Source organism: Micromesistius poutassou, assembly GCF_964030765.1.
Source record: "Micromesistius poutassou genome assembly, chromosome: 3".
Classification (NCBI taxonomy): domain Eukaryota; kingdom Metazoa; phylum Chordata; class Actinopteri; order Gadiformes; family Gadidae; genus Micromesistius; species Micromesistius poutassou.
Genome location: NC_140273.1, coordinates 7,072,369 through 7,094,845, shown reverse-complemented (window position 1 = coordinate 7,094,845; position 22,477 = coordinate 7,072,369). Strand labels below are relative to the sequence as shown.

General features: G+C 47.5%; 2 protein-coding genes across 2 annotated transcripts; one reads left to right on the top strand and one right to left on the bottom strand.

The window, feature by feature from the left end:
* Nucleotides 1–471: 471 nt before the first annotated feature.
* Nucleotides 472–2,541, bottom strand: LOC311340247 (ATP-sensitive inward rectifier potassium channel 12-like; the record flags this gene model as incomplete). Its single annotated transcript, XM_084465134.1, has 2 exons — nucleotides 472–2,248; nucleotides 2,450–2,541. 2 exons carry the CDS (start codon nucleotides 2,539–2,541, stop codon nucleotides 472–474), a joined length of 1,869 nt encoding a protein of 622 aa, XP_084321260.1.
* Nucleotides 2,542–12,079: 9,538 nt separating this feature from the next.
* On the top strand, nucleotides 12,080–22,351 carry LOC311340542 (uncharacterized protein; the record flags this gene model as incomplete). The annotated part of the gene is made up of 16 exons (XM_084465410.1): nucleotides 12,080–12,143; nucleotides 13,363–13,450; nucleotides 14,016–15,240; nucleotides 15,339–15,478; nucleotides 15,773–15,926; nucleotides 16,041–16,115; nucleotides 16,622–16,675; nucleotides 16,843–16,911; nucleotides 17,282–17,371; nucleotides 17,690–17,784; nucleotides 18,270–18,933; nucleotides 19,120–19,354; nucleotides 19,999–20,059; nucleotides 20,328–20,487; nucleotides 20,747–20,801; nucleotides 22,275–22,351. The coding sequence occupies 16 exons, from the start codon at nucleotides 12,080–12,082 to the stop codon at nucleotides 22,349–22,351; spliced, it is 3,306 nt and encodes a 1,101-aa protein (XP_084321536.1).
* Between the last annotated feature and the right edge of the window lie 126 nt (nucleotides 22,352–22,477).

Genomic DNA, 22,477 nt, shown 5'->3' with positions numbered 1-22,477 from the left:
GCATGGAAGAGGAGCCAGACCTTATCTGCTGAGAACATGAAACGTGAGCTGGAGGGATTTGTCTGGGACCCAGGCTGAGAATATGTGTGCAAACTGGATTTTAGACATTGAGGACCCTTGTTCTTCGGTTCACTCTTGAAGACTTTCTGAAATTCCTTCCTAACATGAATCTGCGGTCATCACACGTAACGCCTTCGACGCTATTTACAAAATAAAATCAAGTTATACATTAAATTAAATATACAATGCTGTAAATGTTTTTCAGGAGACGGACGATTTAGCACAACATGGATCTCTTTGACTTTAAATAGTATATGTACTGTAGATATCCATGTCTCTGATAAATAATAAGATAAAACTGAGTTTGCTTCCATTCCTTGTATTGTCAATGCAATAACCGGACCGACACACAAAACAGAGAGGGGCACCGGCGAGTCACATGACCAGCCCAGGCTGTGACCCTACACGTCCTCACACCCCAGACTCCCTGCTGATGTATAGCGGGAGTGCTGGCTGGAGGCGGTCATAGTCGATCTGGCTCTCTATGTCCAGGACGCACAGCGCCTCCACGGCCTGCTCCTCCCCAAACCGCTCCGTGAAGCCCAGACGCAAGTTGTTCCAGCCCACCTCCTTCTTGGCCTGCATCTTCTCCTGCATCTCCTCCTGCAGCTCCTGTCCAAGGTGCTGCTCCTCCTCCTCCTCCTCCTCCTCCTCCTCCTCCCCCTCGTCCTCCTCATCGCCGCAGCACAGCGCCACCTCGTTCTCGTAGCAGAAGGCGCTGGGCGAGTGAGGGGGCAGCAGGCGGTGGTTCACCCGCGGCACGAACGGCGACGGGGAACGCGAGCCGTCGGAGGAGCCGGCTGACGAGGAGGAGGAGGAGGAGGAGGGAGGGGAGGTGCAGGGGTCCCGGCCCCGCATGTGGTAGAGGTCCTTGGCGCTGCAGAGGGGCGTGGCGGGCACCTCGTAGGTCTGGTGGAAGCGGGAGTAGTCCACGTGGTAGCGGTAGCCCTTCTCGAACACTAGGGGCTCGAAGCGGTGGCCCCACAGGATCTCGCGGGCCAGGTAGGAGCTGCGGGCCTGCGTGGTCATGGCCGTGGCCTCCACCATGCCCTCCAGGATCACCACGATCTCAAAGTTGTCCCTCTGCAGCTCGTCGCGGCTCAGGCAGTACAGCGGGCTGTTCTTGTTGATCTCGTGCACCACCACCAGCGGCGACACCAGGAAGAGGCGGTCGAGGCCGTCGTCGTAGCCCACGTCGATGTCCTTCTGCTCCAGCGGCAGGTACTCGCCCTCCTCCGTCACGTGCGGCCGGATGAGCTGCGCCCGCACGTGCGCCTCCACGATGTGGCTCTTGCGCATGTTGCCCATGCGCCACATGAGGCAGAGCTTGCCGTCGCGCAGCGCCACCACGGCGTTGTGCGAGAAGAGCAGCGTCTGCGCGCGCTTCTTGGGCCGCACCATCTTGGCCATAATGGTGCCGATCATGAAGGAGTCGATGATGCAGCCCACGATGGACTGCACCACCACCGTCACCACGGCGACCGGGCACTCCTCCGTCACGCAGCGGAAGCCGTAGCCGATGGTGGTCTGGGTCTCGATGGAGAAGAGGAAAGCCCCGATGAAGCCCTGCACGTGGAGGATGCACGGCCGCCACTCGGGGCCCCCCGGCGTGACCTCGACCGCGGCCCGCCCCTCCCCCGCCGGGGTCAGCCGGAGGTCAAAGTCCCCGTGCGCCAGCGCCACCCCCCAGAACACCAGGCCGAACAGCAGCCAGGAGAGAAGGAAGGTGGTGGTGAAGATGAGGAACATGTAGCGCCAGCGGATGTCCACGCAGGTGGTGAAGATGTCGGCCAGGTAGCGCCGCGGCTTGTCCTCCATGTTGTTGAAGACCACGTTGCACTGGCCGTTCTTCCTCACGAAGCGGCTGCGCAGCCGGCCCTTGTGCAGGCCCCAGCCCATGGCCAGGTCCACGCCCAGGCGCCGCGACGGGGAGGGCCGCCGCCCGTTGTACAGGACCGGCTCGCTGGCCGCTCTCAGGGATATGATCCCTCCTCCTCCCCCAACTCCGTCTCCGTCTCCTGGAGCCTCTTCCAACCCACCTCCGCCCGCTACTACTCCTCCTCCTCCTCCTGCCTCGCTCCTGCCCCGGGCCCCAGCCAGGGTCTGCTGTGCGAGGGGCCCGTGGCCGTTGTGGAGACCCAGGCTGGAGATCTTCAGGGTGTCGTCGTCTGTGGATACGATGCTGTATCTTTAGGGAGATGCAGAACAGAGAGGGGGGTTAAGAGGGACTTAAGGGAAGTAAGGGACATGATGTCAAATGTACATTTGTAATAAAAGAACAGCTCAAGGTATAAAATGTCTCCTAGGTTTACTAAAAGTAAAGCTCTGAGAAGGAAGCTTTGGTGATACGAGCTGCGGCTGAGGGCCTACAGGGTCCTCAGCGACTCACCTGTTGACCCTTACTGCTCCCATGGCCCCAGTGATGACCAGACTGTGTCTCTGGTGGCAGTAGTGGATTCTGGGACGGATCGTTCCGACCATTAAAATCCTGTTGTTGGGATAAGGAGACGATGTGGGATCAGATCTGTCCGGCGGGACATGTCAGCACCTCATCCCGGTCATACATCTCCTGGGGATTAGGAAAAGAAAGTGGTTTTCATTTGTTACACTTTAGATCACCAATTGAATCACAAATATGAATATAATATATATATATATATATATATATATATATATATATATATATATATATATATATATACGTATATATATACATATATAAACTAGCGTGTGTAATAACAGGGTTAGCAGAGATGCATCCGTCCCCTGCCTGACGTAGATCAGACAGACATGTTTAATAACAGCTTATTGATTGGGGTCTTTGCTAGCTGTTAGCCCGAAGGACCTCAGGGCTAACTAGCGCTGGAAAACCAGTCCAGCAGTGACGAGGGTAGAGGTCTGCAAAAGAGATGAATCAGTAGTAATCTACTGATAGAACAATTGATCTGTTATTTGTCCTGGTGACAAGGTCAGCTGGTGACCACTGTCTGTTATTAGCTGTCATAAAGTGAGCGACCAAAAAAGCGCATCATTGCATAACCAACATAGCGACACAAAGGCCATTGGCTGGGGCTTGAATGAGTTTGAAGTTAGCCAACTGACCAGGCCGGCCTCTATTGGCCAAGGTTATGCAATGATTTTCTTGGGATTATTCTATTCTATTCTTTCCCCGCATGACTGAATCTTTCCCCACAACCCTAGCATCCCAACAACCACCGTAGCATCCTAACAACCACTCTAGCATCCTAACAACCACAACCCTAGCCTCCTAACACCCTAGCATCCTAACAACCACCATCCTAGCATCCTTACAACCACCACCCTAGCACCCTTAAACCCTAACATCCTAGCAACCACCACCCTAGCATCCTAGCAACCACCACCCAAGCACCCTGACACCCACCACCCTAGCACCCTGACACCCACCACCTCAGGACACTAGCACCCACCACCCCAGGACACTAGCACCCACCACCCCAGGACACCCACCACCCCAGGACACTAGCACCCACCACCCCAGGACACTAGCACCCACCGCCCTAGCAACATAGAATCATAGCTGCTATATCCTATATGCTCTCTCCCACTCTCCCTCCTATACCGATGACAGCGACTCACTGCTACCGGGCCAGAAATAAGGTGCAATCCTGTGGAAATATAAATACATATCATATTCCTATAATATACAAATAAACAAATAATCAAATAAAATAATTAAATAATACAAATAATCACAACAGTGGGGAGACATCTACATGTCATGAGTGTTCTGTCAATGATGACCATCAAGATCTTTACTCTGGGAATCATAAGTGGGATGAATATAAGGCCTGTGGATGAAACAAGTTCACATGAGTTTTAAGATGTTTTAAGAATTGTCAAAGAAGAATTGTCAAAGAAGGTTGTGCCAGTTAGTTGTGTATGACCACAGATGCTGATTTTCAAGCATCAAGGGCGCTCAAAGAAGGAAGAAAAACAGTGTTTTTTTGAGGGCATATCCAGCAACAAGCCTAGGGATGATATCAATAAGGGATGATATTGTTGGGGCAGTAGGGGCGAACACAGGTGTTTCTCATGATGTTAATACGGGAACTGGCATGTCTACAGACCCATAATTAACTTAGTGAGCTACACCTGCTCTCCTCTACTACTACACATCTACATTATAAAAGTATATAATAGGAACTATTACCTATATTTTGTTGCTTTGTGTCTTAAGGCCTTTTTAAATCTGTGTTCTTGTCTGTACTTGTGTTCTTGTGGACTTGTGAAACGTCGTCAGTCGCAGCCTAGTACAGTTCCGTTCAAAAGTCTGCAGTCAGGCAAGTACACTCAAAATGCCCGGATGTGTGCCATTTTATCTGGGATCCGAGAAGGGACTTTTGACGACCTTTGACTTGATTCCTTGCCAAGTCCGAACAACTGAGTGCGAAGACCCATAGTTTCCTCGAATACGCAAGGAGAAGTGTTCTATTGCCCTCATTGGGAAAAGGAACACTTCCGAATTTTGACCCAAAGATAATTTCAGAGACAAGAAAACTGATCTCTATTAGTATATTATTGCCTTGATTGATTGATTGATTTAGTTCAATGACTTGCATTGACTTGAGTAATGTAAGATGTAATGTAGTTCAATCCTTCTTCCTCTTTAACTGTTCAACTGCAAGTTTCCTTCTTGCCTTAAAATAGCCCGCTGCGCCTCTGAGCATGTATTTTAGATGTAAGAACGGTTCAAGCTGGTGTTCTGGGCAGTGAGCGAGACAGGTCCATATGTCCCTGAGCGATAGCAGCTGTAATTAACACATGATGATGATAGTTATTAGTCGTCTCCATAGGAACAGCTCTCGGCTGGCTGGAGGAACAGCTAGGACCCGCTCTTTAAAGAAGGAGGGTGGTTGGGGAACGTGGTCGGACAGGAAGACAAAGCACATAGAAGCAAAGTGTAAACAAACCACAGTGAGAGGGTTTAATTGTCTGACACAGAGTTAACGTATGTCAGGACACACACGCCACACAGGAAATACAACCACCTATACAGCAACTTATGAGACTGGGTGTGATTAACCAATATGTTATTATTTGGTCATATGAGTGTATTTGCATATATGTGCAGCATATCGCATTATCAAATCGTGTAAAGCATTACCTCATGTCTTAAGGCAAACCAGATGTTACGTGATATTCTCTCTCTCTCTCTCTCTCTCTCTCTCTCTCTCTCTCTCACACACAAAGGCACTGACACGCCCACACCCACACAGGTGGCAGTCCCTCTGCCGTGTTGCCCCATGAGATATTTGCAAAAAGCAGGAAGTTCAGTTAATCTATGCATGACCTCAACTGCCATCTCAGGTGAACTATGACATCAGTAATGTTGAACTCCTGACGCATCTCAGTCCAGATACGTCAGCGGAATCAACATCCTGATCTGATTAATCCCACGGGAAAATACACTTGTAATGTGTGTGTCTCTGAGTCTTCATCTGTGTCTTTGAGGGCTGTGTGTGTGTGTGTGTGTGTGTGTGTGTGTGTGTGTGTGTGTGTGTGTGTGTGTGTGTGTGTTTGGACACGTGTGTTGCACAGAATGAAGGAGGCCCGTTATCAAATACCAGATTACATTCCCTTAATCCCCACCCTCCAACAACAGCACGAAAGGTAGCCGTCTGTCCTTGCACACCCTAATCCCTGACTCTTTAATCTGGGCTCTGAGGGGAATATGAAGGAATAAGACGATGGAAAAAAGGAAATAAGAGAGAGAGAGAGAGAGAGAGAGAGAGAGAGAGAGAGAGAGAGAGAGAGAGAGAGAGAGTAACAAGTACCCATTTTAATGTCCCTTTAGCTTTCTTCTGACATATCTATATTACTATCTCGAAAAAAAACAAGACGGGAAGACACAATACACTATTTTTAAGTATAGACATTTTGCAGAATGGCTGTATTCTCATTTTCACACAGAATGCAGGTTCACAACTTAAGTTAATATCATATTGGCTCAGCCATTTGATAGTTAAAGAAACAAAAAGTAAAATAAAATTTATTTGCACTATTGGCTTTGTTAATGGTGGAGTTGTCTAACATTGAACATCAAAATCACCTCTGCAGGACTATTTGCTCATCTTTCTGAAAACATTAGAACTGTTGTACTATATTTGCATATAATTCATGTATTTTAAACGTTGACGTCACTTGTATGTTGTATGTTGATGTATGTGTCTAGGGCCTCTAGGCTTATACTACTACCTATAGTAGACTGCTCCAATACAATGACGAAAGTTGATTGGGTAAGCAGACGCAGATGCCGTGACATCTGTCAATGACACCGAGGGCACGCGGAGCTGTCCAGTCCTGAAAATCAATGCGCCCAGAGGAATGTTCGACACGAGTGAATATTTCCCATGAAACGAACGATCCGTTTGAAAATCTTTCCATTTTATCCGTCGCGTTTTCACACTCGACTTGTTATAAGCGAGAGGGACATTTTTGACAATATTGATCACTTTGCGTGATTATCGATTATTTGATGTCAGTTTTTTTTTTGTGACACATCGAGCCAACATTTGACAACATTAAGGCATTGGTATGGAATCATGTTTATGATGATAGAAAATGGCCTATTTCACTATGAAACCTCTCAACATATGGATTTGGAAAATGTCATGGATATTTAAGTAGGCTACAATTATAGTTTGAACTAAACAAGTGGATACATTTGAATAGAAAAGGTGTAGTATTTACCTTATGTGACGGTGGCTCCAAATTACTTTAGAGATGACGTTGGTTTCATGCTCTTGGGAACACGAATCCCTTTTCGCTCGTCTTGTAGTTGTTACAAACAAAAGTATACAAGCCACTAAACAAATAGCAACCTTTGTATAAACTTAGATACTTTCATGTTCGGTCCGAGGTCTTTTTTGCGCCATAGTCCAAAACTGCGCCCACGCTCTGCCGCCGCGCGTGAATTACTGTGACGCCCCTGCTCAGCGCGCGCATCCTTCTGGGTCCGTGACGGTGTGTGGGCGAGGGAGAGGGCACGAGGGAGAGAGCGCGAGGGAGGCATCCTTCTGGGTCCGTGACAGTGTGTGGGTGATGGGAGAGGGAGCGAGGGAGACATGCCTGTCACGCCGATGATTACTCTTGTAAAACCCACAGTTGTGTTTCCCACAGTGCAGGTGTGTGGTTTGTGGGTTTTATAATGGGAAAAGTGATAGTTTATTGGCTATATATTTGTAGCTATTTATTTATGTTTTTGACCAACTGAGGTAACCCCCAAAATGATCCGGTATTTGTTTAAGATGACATTGAGAGAGGACGCTTTACAAATCATATGTTGCATTGGGAGTTGTCTCTCTCAAATATGTTTTGCATTTAAATACCTACCTACAGTCCGTCTGTCTGTCTGTCTGTCTGTCCCTCCGTCTGTCTGTCTGTCTGTCTGTCCCTCCGTCTGTCTGTCTGTCAGATCTGGTCATAAATCGACTCTTAACGTTGTAGCAAATAATGTACATGTATTTGTATTATGTATTTATAATACATTGAATTGGGGCATATTCAGGGATAACACTGAATGAATGTACACTGCGTGTGTAAATTCACGATCGTCTTGTGAATGTACAAACTGGAACAAGGCCTACAGTCAGAGAAGCAGACCAGCGCAGTGAGTCCCGGTCACAACAGACAACAAAGGCCCCCGACCGCCTGGCAGAAGAGAGTTTAGGTCACATCGCTCCTACTGTATGCACAACGCACGTCCTCCCAGCTGCACGCGGATGATCCAATCACCCCGACTTCATTTGTTTGTGTCGCTCTCCCCTGCTGACCCGGTGGTACCGCAGATTAGGACCCGCTGTGGATTATGCCGCCCCTTCACCTCCGGAAATAACCCGTGACGCTACACCAAGGTAGAGCGGGACGCCCACATCTTAAACCCACTCCTCTGCCGAGGGCTGGTTGGCCCGGATTCGGCGGCTCTGAAGAGGCAGGCTGTGTTTACAGCCAGCGACCATGAAAACCCTGGCCATCATGCTTTTCTTATTTTAGGACTGGAACACTTACTGGCAATTAGACACAACCTTATAGTTTCCATGGAAACTCTTCTTCTTTTTTTTTTACCCTTCCTGTTTTTTTTTTGCAGTTAATCCTCCCTCAGACACTTTATCACGTGTTTCGTCCCCCCGTTTGTTTATTTATAACCAATGTTGTTTTTGTACTTTACAGGTGGGTGTATCAGACAGAGAGAGAGAGAGAGAGAGAGACTGAGTGGGAGAGGAGTAGAGAGGGGGAGAGATATGGAGAGAGACTGAGAGAGAGGGAGAAAGATATATGGAGAGAGTGACTGAGAGAGAGAGAAAGAGAGAGGGAGAAAGATATATGGAGAAAGTGACTGAGTGAGAGAGGAGTAGAGAGAAGGAGAGAGAGATATGGAGAGAGAGAGAGAAAGTGAGAGAGGGAGAGAGATAAATGGAGAAAGTGACTGAGTGAGAGAGGAGTAGAGAGGGGGAGAGAGAGATATGGAGAGAGAGAGGAAGAGAGATATGGAGAAAGTGACTGAGTGAAAGAGGAGTAGAGAGAAGGAGAGAGATATGGAGAGAAAGAGAGAGAGGGAGAGAGATAAATGGAGAAAGTGACTGAGTGAGAGAGGAGTAGAGAGAGATATGGAGAGAGAGGGAGAGGGATATATGGAGAGAGTGACTGAGTGAGAGAGGAGTAGACAGAGGGAGAGAGAGATGTGGAGAGAGAGAGAAAGAGAGAGAGGGAGAGAGATATATGGAGCGAGAGAGAAAGAGAGAGAGGGAGAGAGATATATGGAGAGAGTGACTGAGTGAGAGAAGAGTAGACAGAGGGAGAGAGAGATGGAGAGAGAGAGAGAGAAAGAGAGGGAGAGTGACTGAGTGAGAGAGGAGTAGACAGAGGGAGAGAGAAATATGGAGAGAAAGAGAGAGAGGGAGAGAGATGGAGAGAGAGACAGAGAGAGAGAGAGAGAGACAGAGTGATCAGTGAGGGAGTGGGGGCGGGGGGGGGGGGTCATCTGGGGCTGCTGAGAAAAATTATCAATTGAACTCCCGTGTTCTCGCAATCTCTTCTCTTGGGCAAAACTTTTGGGTCAAACGCATTCCTGGTTGTGACGGAACCCGGCGAGTGGACGTTCAATCTCAGGATTAGATTCTGTTTCATTCGATTTGGGCCAAATGAGATTGCACCTCATCATCCCTGTTGGAGAGATGCATTATGAAGCAAATGATGAGAAGCCCTGCATTAGAGCAGCTCTATGTTACAGCGTTAAGGGAGAGGAATGTGTCCATAAATAGATGCTCCAATTAGTGAGTCCCACCACGGTCCAGGGAGGGCCAGAGACAGCGAGGTGAAGGAAAGACCATCGCTGCTTCCAGAAGAGCTGTCTGTGGGTGCGGAAGTCGCACAAGTCTAAGTGACAGTTAAGAGTGGTCTTGGAAGCACAAATGGCTCTAGGCAGTGTTGCACTTATGTCTGCGTCTGTCCATTCCACTCTCTCTCTCTCTGGCTCTCTCTTTACCGTGAGTCTCACTCTCACTCTCCTAAAAACTAAACAACACACTCACAGACACATACACATACTCACAAACACGTACACACACAGGCACAAGCACACACACACACACACACACACACACACACACACACGCACGCACAGGCACACACAAATGCACACACACACACACACACACACACATACACACACACACACACACACACACACACACACACACACACACACACACACACACACACACACACACACACACACACACACACACTTATTTTCAATGAAAACCACTTCAAACACCATTGACGTCACATTCATTTTAGCATGTAACCATACAGACAGCAAGGAGCTATTTTCTATGTTCCTGTGTGTTAGGGAGACCCTCGTGGTCTCCTAGCCAATGGAAAGCAGGGCTTCATAAAGCGTATCACTTTCAAAAAGTTTCCAGGTCAGAGAACCTTTAGAGAAACAGGCTATCTGGGTTTATAGGTCCCCCATCTTTATTACCACACTATCTGATGTCACCCAGCACACCAATCACAGGAACTTACATAAAGGGGTGCTGTATACAACTGAAAGGTTGTAAAAGTGAAAACCCCACATCCTTACATTTGCGACACCATATTGATACTGTAGAATTGATCCTTGCCACAGCTGGGGTTTGTGGAAGAGGATGACAACTTTACAAACCCAGGGATTAATAAACAGTAAGACACAAACCACTCAATGAACAGAAGTCCTTGTTCTATCTTGTGTCTCCTGGGGCTTTAGAGACAGCCACTACATAGCATGTAATTAGTAGCCAACTTCAGTGCCTGAGAGAGAGCAAACCAGAAAAATATCTAAATATAACATTTGCTCCTCCAAAGAGCCTCACCTGCTTCTCCTTCTCCAGCTGATTTCTTAGCCCTGCCCCCCTGCCACAGGAACATTTCCCATGTTTTACTCTAAAAATGTGGTCAAATTAACTATTTATACAAGCTTGAGTCTCACTCTCAAAAATAATATTGATCATTATCAACAAGAAGTTCAGTCTCATGTTTCCTGAAGTCTGTTTGCTCGATTGCATTTCCATGGATACCGGACATCCACCTCTCACCTCATGGTAACTGTTGCCACAGCAACTGAATAAAGCTATTCTTGTGGTTTGCACTGCATAGGCATAATGATAACTGACACTGTTCTTGATTGCATATGCAATGTTATCTAACATCACTGTTTCATAACTTAAAAATAGACAAGGGTAAAGAAAAAACTTCTCAACTGTCATTAATCACCAAATTATTAATCATTAAAGTTTGCCTCAAAAGTAAAGAAACTCATCTTGGTTATGTTTTTTTTCAATGAGCTGAACAGTGAAGGACCACTGAAAATATAAATGGTGTGTGCATGTGTGTGTGCGTGTGCGTGTGCGTGTGCGTGTGTGTGTGTGTGTGTGTGTGTGTGTGTGTGTATCGGTTATCTAAACGTGCATAATGAAGCATAATTGAATACAAATCCTGCTTATTGTATATGTTTTGCTTTTTGGGCAAGACATTTCTGTTTAAAGCTGACAATAACATGCATCCAATCCTGGCGGGTGAGTGGGTGACAAATCATTGTCACAACTCTGTCACAACGTTTGAAACTAGCTTTGAACCTCAAGAAAACTGTCAGAGAAACAGTTCAACAACTGTTCTCTGACTCTTCTGTTTATCCACCTCTCGAATACTATGACATTATTTACAAAAATGTCATATCTGTCATTTATTGAAAATATATATGGACCATGTGGGCTTTATAAACAACATATTTACTCAATTTATTCTGCAGGTTGCATTGTTACAGTTGTATTGAATCTCTAAATCTATTGAATGCTTTAATATTCAGTTGTCCAACAGGTTTTTTGTGGAATATATTGTGCAACATATTATGGGATGCACTCATTGCTCACTAATATAATTACACAAACAAACTTCTTGGGGTCAAACTACTACAGCATGAATGGCAGCAGTTGATTCTGTATAATTAATGAATGAATGCCCAAGACAGTCTTTAGGGAATACATTGTAATCTAATATGCCAAACTATGCATACACACACACACACACACACACACACACACACACACACACACACACACACACACACACACACACACACACACACACACACACACACGCACCCCCTCTGGAAAACCAATAGCCTACATAGGTTTTAATTATACAAATCTATACCTATCTATAGAACATCACGAGAAAACTATTCTTGTTCCTAGTGTTTAAGTAGTTGTGTTGCAATTGCATAATCATTAGATTATTCAACTTTCCAAACTAAACAAAGAAATTCCCAAAAGCAACAAACCATAAGCTAATCTATATTTAACAATCATTGTTTCCAAAGGTGAAAGGTTGAAAGGAGGGTCTGGGGTGAGGGTAAGCAAGGAGAAGCTTGACGTGTTCTAGTGAAGAACCAGAAACATGAAATAATGATGAGCCCGGCTAGGAACAAGGTTGAGTTACAATGAGCAACCTCCACTACGTGTCTGCTAAAGCACACGAGAGGAGAGCAACGAGGAAGACACAAGGTACAGAGTCACTGCAAAGTCCTGACGGTGGAGTTAGTGGAGAGAGAGCGAGAGAGAGAGAGAGAGAGAGAGAGAGAGAGAGAGAGAGACAGACAGAAAGAGAGACATAGAGATAGAGAGGCAGAGAGATAGAGAGAGAGAGAGAAAGAGAGAGAGAGAGAGAGAGAGAGAGAGAGAGAGAGAGAGAGAGAGAGACAGACAGACAGACAGACAGACAGAAAGAGTGACATAGAGAACCGCAAAAGTAAGTCTTTCAACATATTATAGTTTGTAATTCTGAAATTGATTGATAGCTTGTGATGTTTGGCAATATCTATGTATCACACCTGTTATGTAACTGTGTGGGCTGTGTAGACTTTGATGGCTAAGTGTTGCACAACTGATAATACTTTAATAATTGAATGCTTTGGTGTCATGGGATGCAATGACATGGTTGACATAATTGCTTTTCTTCATACTTAAAAATGGAAAAATTGAAGTGGCAACTCGCCATTAAAGGATGACTGGTGCAACTTTAAAAATCAGCTACAGTTTAATCAATGGCGTTGACTGTAGGTGGACTGAACTCATTGTCTTGTCAATACTGTAACAACATGGTCAGTTCAAAAGAGTTGAGTAGTGTGACATGGTTATTATGTGTCCTTATGTGTGGCATACATCAGGAAGAAGAGGACGAAGATGATGATCACGTTGCGTCCGTGGTAACCGCGACTTCCCCGTGATGACGTCACTAGGGGTGTTTGACCCGCAGTCCCCCCGAGTGGGAACTCAATATCTGTGACACCGACACTCAATCCAGGTGAAGCGTATCCTCTGATCTGCATTTCTGAAACCCGTTTTACCCAGAATAGACTCCCAGGGCTCTCTGGCGGACTGTCCTCTTGTGTTACCACATTTGGTGTTTTAACCTCTGGTGATAAGTGTTTAGATACTGCCAGGGTCATTTTGACCTTTTGACCTAATTTGTAACTTGTTATCCATTTCAAAACGTTCATGAGTCACCAATGGCAACTTCAGGCAATTCCATAAAACTCCCAAAAAAGGGAAAAAATGCCTTTTCTGAAACATCAGAAAGCTGTGGTGTTGCTGATGCGTGCGGTGGTACCATCTCCATCCACCCAGACCCAGCTGACCGGACAGGGAGGATTTCCTCCCTCATCCAAGAGCTCCAACGCTTGGCTCTGCCAGAGATGAGCGGACTTGACCCGTCCCTGACCAGAACCAGCGCCAGCTCACCAGTACCAAGCCCAGGATGGACGAGAGGCTGGAGGGGAGGAGGAGCAGGGACAGGTCACGCCGGCCATCAGGTCAGACCTGAACCTACACAGTGCAAGCAACGCGATGTCCACCGTTGAACTTGTGGAGCAGGGGATTAGTGGCCTTACTTAATGCCCAAAAAGGAATTAATTAGCAAAGATACCACAGAAATATGTGTAACTTAATCAGCTGACTACCAACATCCAATCAAATCTAAACTACATTATGGACTGCCTTTATAATCTGATATTACCCAGTTTGGTTTTGATACTAAGTGCTTTTTGCAAACTCCCTCCGCAAACCCAAACATCAACAATTATGTGTCAACATCTTCTTCTACTTCTACTACTATGGCTTTTTCTTTTTATCATATCTGTAATATTATCCCTACACATAATCCCACAGTGTATGCCCTGAGGGAAAAAGGGGGGGGAATTTAGATTATCATATCATCATATCAAGGTCCAGAGCTGTTAGTGGATAGAGAGATGATCGCTTTTCAATTATTTCCTAAACAAAGTGCCATATCCTATATTTCTAACCTCTAACAAACACTTTTTGGGGCACATGCATAAATGTTCCCAAATCTATTTCGCAAACAGCTCTGGGGTCCAGAGGAGACCAGGGGCCAGAGAGAACCTACGTCTCTCGAGACCGCAGGGGGTTCAGCGAGCAGCGCTCCAGCGACGACTCCAACAAGCGTCCGTACCGCCACTACGAGAGAGGGCGGCCCCTGCCCAGCCACCACAGCCCCGAGCCCAAAGCCTGCGTCCCGTTCCGGACGGTGAACCTGGGCATCCCCTCGCAGAGGAGGAGCACCGACACCTTCATCCAGGAGACCTGGAGGAGCGAGTCCCCGCAGAGATACACCTACCACTCCAACTTCCGGGGCAGGGGCGAGTCGCTGGAGAACTCCCCGTCCCGCCACTACTCCAAGAGCCCGGAGCGCTGCCGGCCCGCCGGGTCGCCGCCCCCCCCCGGCTCCCACGGACCAGGGTCCCAGTCCAGGGGTCAAATCCAGTCCAACGTGCCATCTCACGACCCGTCCCGCCAGCCGTCCCACGCTCCCTCCGGGCACGTGTCCAGACGGTCCAGTCCGTCCCACGGCCCCTCCGGGCACGAGTCGAGGCGGTCCAGTCCGTCCCGTGGGAGGGAGTCCGTCATCTCCAGGAGCGTCTCCACCTCCAGGGCGAGCCCGGCCCGGCCGCGCGGTGACCCCGTCTACTTGGCGAACGGCGGCTCGGCTCGGCGGGGCCGCAGCAGAGAGTCCAGGCGTCCGTCTCAGAGCTCCTCCGGGCACGGCCTGGACTCGGAGAGGCTCTACAGGAACCTGGAGACGCTCTCCCGCCACGGCTCCCTGGCCGGTCCGCCGGCGTCGTATGAGAGGTCTTCCAGGGGCAGGACGGCGGTCAACAGTTCGTCCGACACGCTCGCCGGGAACAGCCGCGAGGTCTCGCCGCTGAGGAGCGGTCGAGGGACGCACAGCCACACGTCGCGCACCGAGCTCCACTCCAGGGAGAGCCGGCCCGACTGCCCCAGTAGAACCAGGGACAGGGAGAGGTCGGGCCGGTCCGAGGCCAGTCCTCCGGGGGGCTCCTGGCGCGGCTCGGCTCACTCTGTGCGCAGCGCCGCCTTCTCGCGAGGCTCCTCTCCGCCCAGACGAGACGCCGAGCCCCATCTCCTCGCCCGTCCCCCGAAGTCACCCACCGCCACCATGGAAACCGACAGGGGGAACGAGAGCGGCGTTAAAGACGGCGACAGGAGCAGGAGCAAGGTGAGAAGGGGCCTGGATGCCCTGCTGACCGCTGACCCCAAACCGACCGCGGAGGAGCTTGAGGAGGTAAGGTCACGTTTGGTTTCCTTCGTCACGAGCATGTCCAAGGTCCATGTCTAAAAAGATCTACGAAGACTATTTGTAGTTCTGAATGTGTCTCCAAGGCGTTGATGACCATAGACGACTACATCGTCCTGGCGGACATCCCGAGGATCAGCCTGGAGCCAGAGGAGGACCTCCCGGCCTCCAGGAGGAGGACCCAGAGCCCCAGCCCCCGCAGGGACCACCGGACCAGGACTCCCGGGTGGGCCACAGCAGGGTACTCTGCAGAGAGATGTTGACACACTTTCCTCATAGTTCGCTCGTGTTTATATAGGAAGATGCGAATAAATATACAAGCTACTTTATCATATGATACAGTAATACCACTGTAAATAAACATTACCTTACTGGCGAAACTGCTGCCAGAACTTTACTGTACTTTTACAGTGAAAAGTTGTACAGTGTAGGACTAGGAGGTGGTAGATACGGCGACATTATTTCTTGATTATAAGGCTTATTCTGCGTTTTCATGCTGTCAACACTTCTTGTGCCTCAGTTATCAACCGGAGATGAACGCGTACAGCGCCCGGGCTGAGGCCGACGAGAGAGGCCGCGGGAGGGAGAGGGGCAGAGACCGACGGGAGAAGCACCGGGACCAGGACGACGGAGGTCTGTCCCGACAGCCGTCCGCCACGTCGCTGTACTCACAGGTACCACAGAGGACTGGCATGGTCCCGGCGTCCGTATCCAGCGGACCTTTGGGTTCAAAAACACCAACAGCGGCAAAGGACCCTCAGTGACGCGTGTCTGTGACTCCGTTTCAGGGTTCATCAGAGCATCACACAGGGAAGCGTAGGTCTGCAAAGGAGAGCGTACTTTCTGAACCCGCTCCGATGCAGGTGCGAGTCATCCTTTGAGTCTCTTTTTAACGATGGCTGTTGCTGTAACATGTTTTAACAATCATATTCAGAATAACCATCAGAATGATTATACTTTGTCGCTATAATAATTATTATCCAATGATTCACAACCAGAGCCATACAGAAACAGCCATTACCAGCATATGTGTCCCCATAAGACTGTAGTAACTGTTTTGACTTTCTTTCCTAACTGGGACATCATGCATTCATGGTAAGTGCTGCCTCTCTGTGAGGTGTTGACATATTTAAACCATGCTTAAACCCTTCTCTTTGGCTTGATAACCACTTTTCTCAGAATTCGTCAGGTTGTGTTGAGAATGAGTTTAAATGTGAATTGTCAACAACAATGAATCTCGTCCCTGCATCATGGTTATTATAGTTGTAGTTGCTGTTATGCAAGACATACTCACAGCACTAAGAAGCAGTCAGACTTCTTCTGACCACGACGATGTTTCATCCTGTTCTAAACCCGGGTCTCATTACAGCTGGGTCTCGCTCCCTTCCAGGGATGGATGTCCAAGCTGGAGACAGATGGAAAGGTAGGGACGTATCTTTCACCCCTCTGACACTCTGACACACCATGGAGAGCACTAAAAAAGAGATCCATATTTTGGTGCATTCTGCATCTTCACTCATTTATACTTTACCTGTCATTACTGTCGTCTGAAAAAGGGGGTCTATGGAATAAATGTCATGTCTTCCTCAGTGGAGGAAGCACTGGTTCGTGTTGGATGATGTGGCGCTGAAATACTACAGAGACCTGGAGGCTGAAGAGGTGAGTCCATCAGTGCTCCATCAAGGGGGCTTGGCCTTGGCAACAGGTTTATTATAATAAAGTATAATAGAGTAACACAATTCAGTATGGTACACATTTTTTGACCATATATCTATAAATAACAGCTGCATCTTATAAACGCCTTTTGAATAGCATTTCAATGACAAAAACACAGAATAGTACTAAATAATATATATATATTACTAAAACGTATTTTTAGAATACATTTAATAGTGATTACCCAACACTTTAGGTAATTGGCTAATATAAATTAAGGAATGTAAATGGTTTGCTATGAAACTCATTTGGAGGTACTTATCACAGATGCTGTTTGCCTTGTGTCTCTGTGGTTCACTCTGCTGTGTTGCAGTCAGACGACCCAGAGGGAGAGATTGAGCTCATGACCTGCGTAAATGTGTCAGACTGTGAAGTGGAGAAAAATCACGGCTTTCAAATTCAGGTACGTAACCGATGTGTAATGTTTAGTCATTCTATGTTCTACACACACGCACAGACAAAACACATATAGCCACACCCACACGCACAAACATACCTACACCCACCCCACCCCACCCCATGCACACACACACACACACACACACACACACACACACACACACACACACACACACACACACACACACACACACACAAAGACAGACAGCAATGCCTCTTCCACACAAACAAAAACGAATTGAATGCTTCAGATTTTTTTTTTCTGCTTTCCTCTTGTTTGCCATTTGCTTATGTCTGTCTTTATCTCCTCCATCTCCGCCAGACAAAGAGGGCAGTGTTCACTCTGTCCGCTACAACCTCCAGAATACGGAGGAACTGGGTCAAACTGCTAAAGCAGGCCATCCAGAACCACGCGCAGTAAGTCGGCCGTTATGTTGGACAATAGTGTGCAAGTGCAAGTATGGTGGGCTCTTGAACACTAACATATACCAAGAGGGTAGAAAATACTGATGCAATTGGGAGTCGTGTTTCTCTACGTTACCAGTCTTGCAAAAGCATTGCAAAAAAGTACTGCATATCTGCTCATAATAGCAGGTATACCAGCATAAAGTAAAAAGGCTGCTGTTGCAGAACTTTATGCCCACATAAGATGTTACTTTTTAAATCTTTATTTAAAATATTCGTAAATAATATTTACCAGCTAATATAAACACAGTGGTATTTGTTTTATGCGCTCTTGGAATACCTTGAGCATGCTAGAGGACTTGTCTTCAACAGCCCATTTTCTGAATTCCTGAGCATGGTCCGAAAGGTCAGACGGCCTTATTGTTGTGTGGATCAACTATTGTCTTACTTCTGACGTGCAATATGATCCTCACGTCTCCCCCTGGTTCAAAACTAAGCCAATCAGATACCGGCAGTGAGAAAGAGGACCCCCTGTCCCAGCGGCCGTCGTCATGCCAACCGCCCGCTCTGCGCACCTGCAAAGAGTCCAGTTATGAACGTTCTCCAGCCACTACCGGCGTTAACGGCACCGCCGCCGGCCTCCACAGAGCCGCTCGCCACCCGACCCATTGTGTAGACCCAGATCTGGAGGCCACGCCCCCGGACCCGTCTCCGGCCAGTCAGAGAGAGGCAGGGGAGGGCTGGGACAGGGAGCAGGCTAAGAGATTGGAGGAGAGGAACAAGTGGTTTGAGGAGGGCATCACCTTTATGGAGATGAACAGCAGGTGGGACTCCATGGAGCTGAAGAAGGGGAGCGTGCCGGTGCCGGCTTCTGACACTATGGACTCTGAACTCAACAGGAAGTGGGATGAATTCGAGAGAGAGTCGTTCAGGGACATGACTCCTCAGTCTCTCATGGGAGCCCCGACGCATCAGTCAGGCCCCAGAGAGGATTGCCCGCCGCCCCCTCACTCGGAGACCTACCCGTCAAGCCGTGAAGATACCTACCGGCCACCGCTTGGTTCCCAACCCGATGATGACCTGAGCACCAAGGAGTCTTCGCCGGCCATGAATGGCGGCCAAACGGCCCAATCACGAGCGGCAGAGGCCCTTCAAAAAGAGGTAGGACTTTCGACCAATGTGTTAAAACTGTAAAGACGCCTTGCAGGACTATAAGGAATATGTGAAATGTGAAATAATAGATGTAGAAACATTTGATTCCTGGTTCAAATCACCCAAATCCCCAGGCTATTTGTAATGAGTGGGATACAGCAACGGATCACGTAAAACTGATTTCCTTCCCTCCAGGCCCTCTCGCTCAGACAACAAGTTGAGGGCATCAAGAGACAGAGGGCGTCCATGGGTGTGGAGGTGGACAGTCCGTGTGGCCCCGGGGCCCCCTGCCAGGCCAGGATACAGGCCCTTGTGGCTGCACACAGGACGGCCCTTCAGGAACTGCAGGAAAAACACGGACGGGAGACCCGGGATCTGGAGGCCCAGAGGGACAGACTGCTGCAGGAGGGGGGCCACGGGTCGGCCAGAGGTGAGGACAAGCTGGGGGGCCTGTGGTGTGAAGCATGGAGAAGCAGAGCAGCAGATTGCGCTCGGGAAGACGGACCGGTGGATCAGCACATTCCTCTAAGATCCTCAAGTCCTGCTCCGTCTTTTGCTTCCAACTCTAGAACTAGAAATACTCATAAGTTAATCAGAGTGAAATCACTGGGTTGGAATAATTTTTCAGATAATAATACGTATCATTCATTTGTCTTGGTTTTTTTAGCAGCTGTCACCAATACAACTACCAATACAAATACTTTTATCTTTATAACTGGAAAATAATGATGAGAGAATTATAAATATTATATATGAGTACAATAATGGCAAGAAAAATGTATGTTTTAATGAAAATAAAACCAAAATCCATGAAGGATTGAAGACCAAAGCTTAGGTTGCACACAGAGCAGCGTGCTCGTACAGTCGTAGACAACACACTTACTCACTGCGACAGCAGAGAATGTGTTCTAGTGGGTCCACTTCGCTATTCCTTTGTCACGATGATGGTTTAGCTCGGGGACTGTCTCCTCAGCAAAGTTCAGTCTGCAAATTGGTTCGCATAACTCACAGTGCTCCACATGCGGACACAGCGATGCTATTAATACCCCCCGCCATCTTGTTTGTTCACTGTAGCGATGGAGGCCCTGAAAAGAGCCCACGAGGAGGAGATGGAGAGCGCGGTAGAGAAGGCCAGGCACTCAGCCACACAAGGAGGTGCATCAGTCACTAGAGGACAGGTGTAAGTCAACGATACACACAACCCTAACCCTAACCCTAACCCTGTATTCTGTCATCAAGGGATCTGGTGTGTCCCACAAGGCTGAATACTGTATATGTATCTGTTTGTAAGCATGTGTGTGTCTGTGTGTGTGCGTGTGTGTGTGTCTGCGTATGTGCGTGAATGCGTGCATGCTTGTGTACGTGCGTGCATGATGCGTGGGCGGGTGCATCGGTGTTGGCAGGCCTCAGGCTGAGACGCTACGCTCAGAGATGGACGTGCCGTCTGCGCGTTACTCTGAAAGGTGCTCTGAGCTGAGCCTCACCGAGCACCACACCAAGGACAGAGAGACAGAGCTCTGCTGCAGAGAGAGAGAGATGGAGAACCTCCGCAGGGAGAACCAGGTAGGATGGAGAGACACACAGAGAGAGAGAGAGAGAGAGAGAGAGAGAGAGAGAGAGAGAGAGAGAGAGAGAGAGAGATGGGGAGAGATGGGGAGAGAGAGAGAGAGAGAGAGAGAGAGAGAGAGAGAGAGAGAGAGAGAGAGAGAATACAACAATGTATATCATATGATATAATAATGTAATCGTTAGTGCAGTTCATCTAAATAAGGGCAAAATTGCAACTGCAATCTTAATCCAACTTATTCCTCTTCATTTTCAGGAACTTAAGACCAAGCTTGCCGAGGAGATCAGCCGCATGCGTTGTTTCATCACAGGTCAAAGTTCAGGGGTCATATCCCCTGGTCACACAGATCACGGTTCATCCAATGTAGAGGTAATGGTAACAATTGATGCATTGCCACAGTACACTGTTTCCTTGCTCTTCCAAGGGACGATTTAGAGTTTGGCACTGGTGCAATGTTTAAATATGCATCCCTCTCTCTGTGTAAAAAATGTTTAGAAAGATCATGAGATAATTGTCTTGTCATCCTATAGCATTAATGCAATGTTGCTAATAGAAAACGCAGCAATGTTACGTCTGTAGTTTGGTTCATTTGAGTTAAGTTAAATACTGCCATCTACTGCTGGCAGCTGGCGTTAACTTATTATTATGACCAGCTGGAGACTCACATACACTGGGGTTTGATTTAAATTTTCCATATTGATACAGCGGCATTAATTTGTGTTATTTAGATTATGTTAAGAAAGAAGACAAGTGAAGTGGAATATCTCCAGAAGCAAGTGAGATGTCTACAGAACGAAGTGCAGTCCCTCACCAAGGTATCGTAAATAAAATACAGGATAATGTTAAAACTAGTTTCCACAAGGACCACTTTGCCCAGTTTTTTTTAACAGGTATCAGACATTGTCTGATACCCCCTTGATCAAGAGCACTCCATTACATACTGAGAATCAGAATAAGTCGGTATATATATATGTATTTACATTGTTGTATATATATTTGTTGTTTACCTTTTTGAAAAGTATTGCAAAAAGACTAAAGACTAAAAAAGACCATCAATCATATATATAATCACTAAACATTATATTACAAAATAAATATATGTATACATTTTATATTTTGGTCCCTGTTCATCTCCCAGTGGGCCTCCGGCTCCTACAGGGACCACTTTACTAACATCTGGTACTAGTTATCTAATAAATCGAAGTTGAATCTCGACGTTAGAATGCCTGAAACCCTTTTTGGAGTTTCAAGGTTTGGAACACAAACCAGTGAATGAGGCAGCGCTCAAACGGATCCCAACGGATGACTGCACAAACATTTGCATGTCCTTAAAGGGCGCTCTCCCTCAGGAAGCAAGAACCCATTCTAAGAGACCGAGAAAACAGTGTTTACAAAACTCTCCTTTATTTATCTTCATAGTATGGCCAGCACTCTTATCATGCATAGTACGAGTTTAGTTGCTGTTATAATATATATAAAAAACTATTAGTAACACACCAAGAGGAGATGTGTGCTACAAGGTGAGCACACAAGGTCTCAACAGCAATAAGCTGGACCTCTCTTTTTCTGTCTCTCTCTCTTAAGCAGCCCTTGTGGCTGTGTAAACTGGGCCACCGTGTGGTCTATCATAATGAAAACGAATTTGGTTTGTGTCTACCAAGAGAGGGGAATTTTTTAATTTGCATAGTCAAATCATCTACATTAACATATGAAGCCATTAGAGGTCAGGGCGTTTATCCCTGCTCTTCTGTGACTGCATGCGATGCTCTGACCCCAACTGCAGGAGAAAGATGGAGCCTAATGGACCACGACATGGAGGGCAACGCTGAGCTGAGTAAGATGAAGAGCCACAGCCATTAAGAGATGGGCCCCATCAAAGGACACCCGAGACTGGCCAATACTACGCTCCAGGAGGGGGCCAAGAGGCCGCTGATTGGTGGGAACAACCAGTCCCTGACCCTTTAAGAGTGACATCAATACTATGCA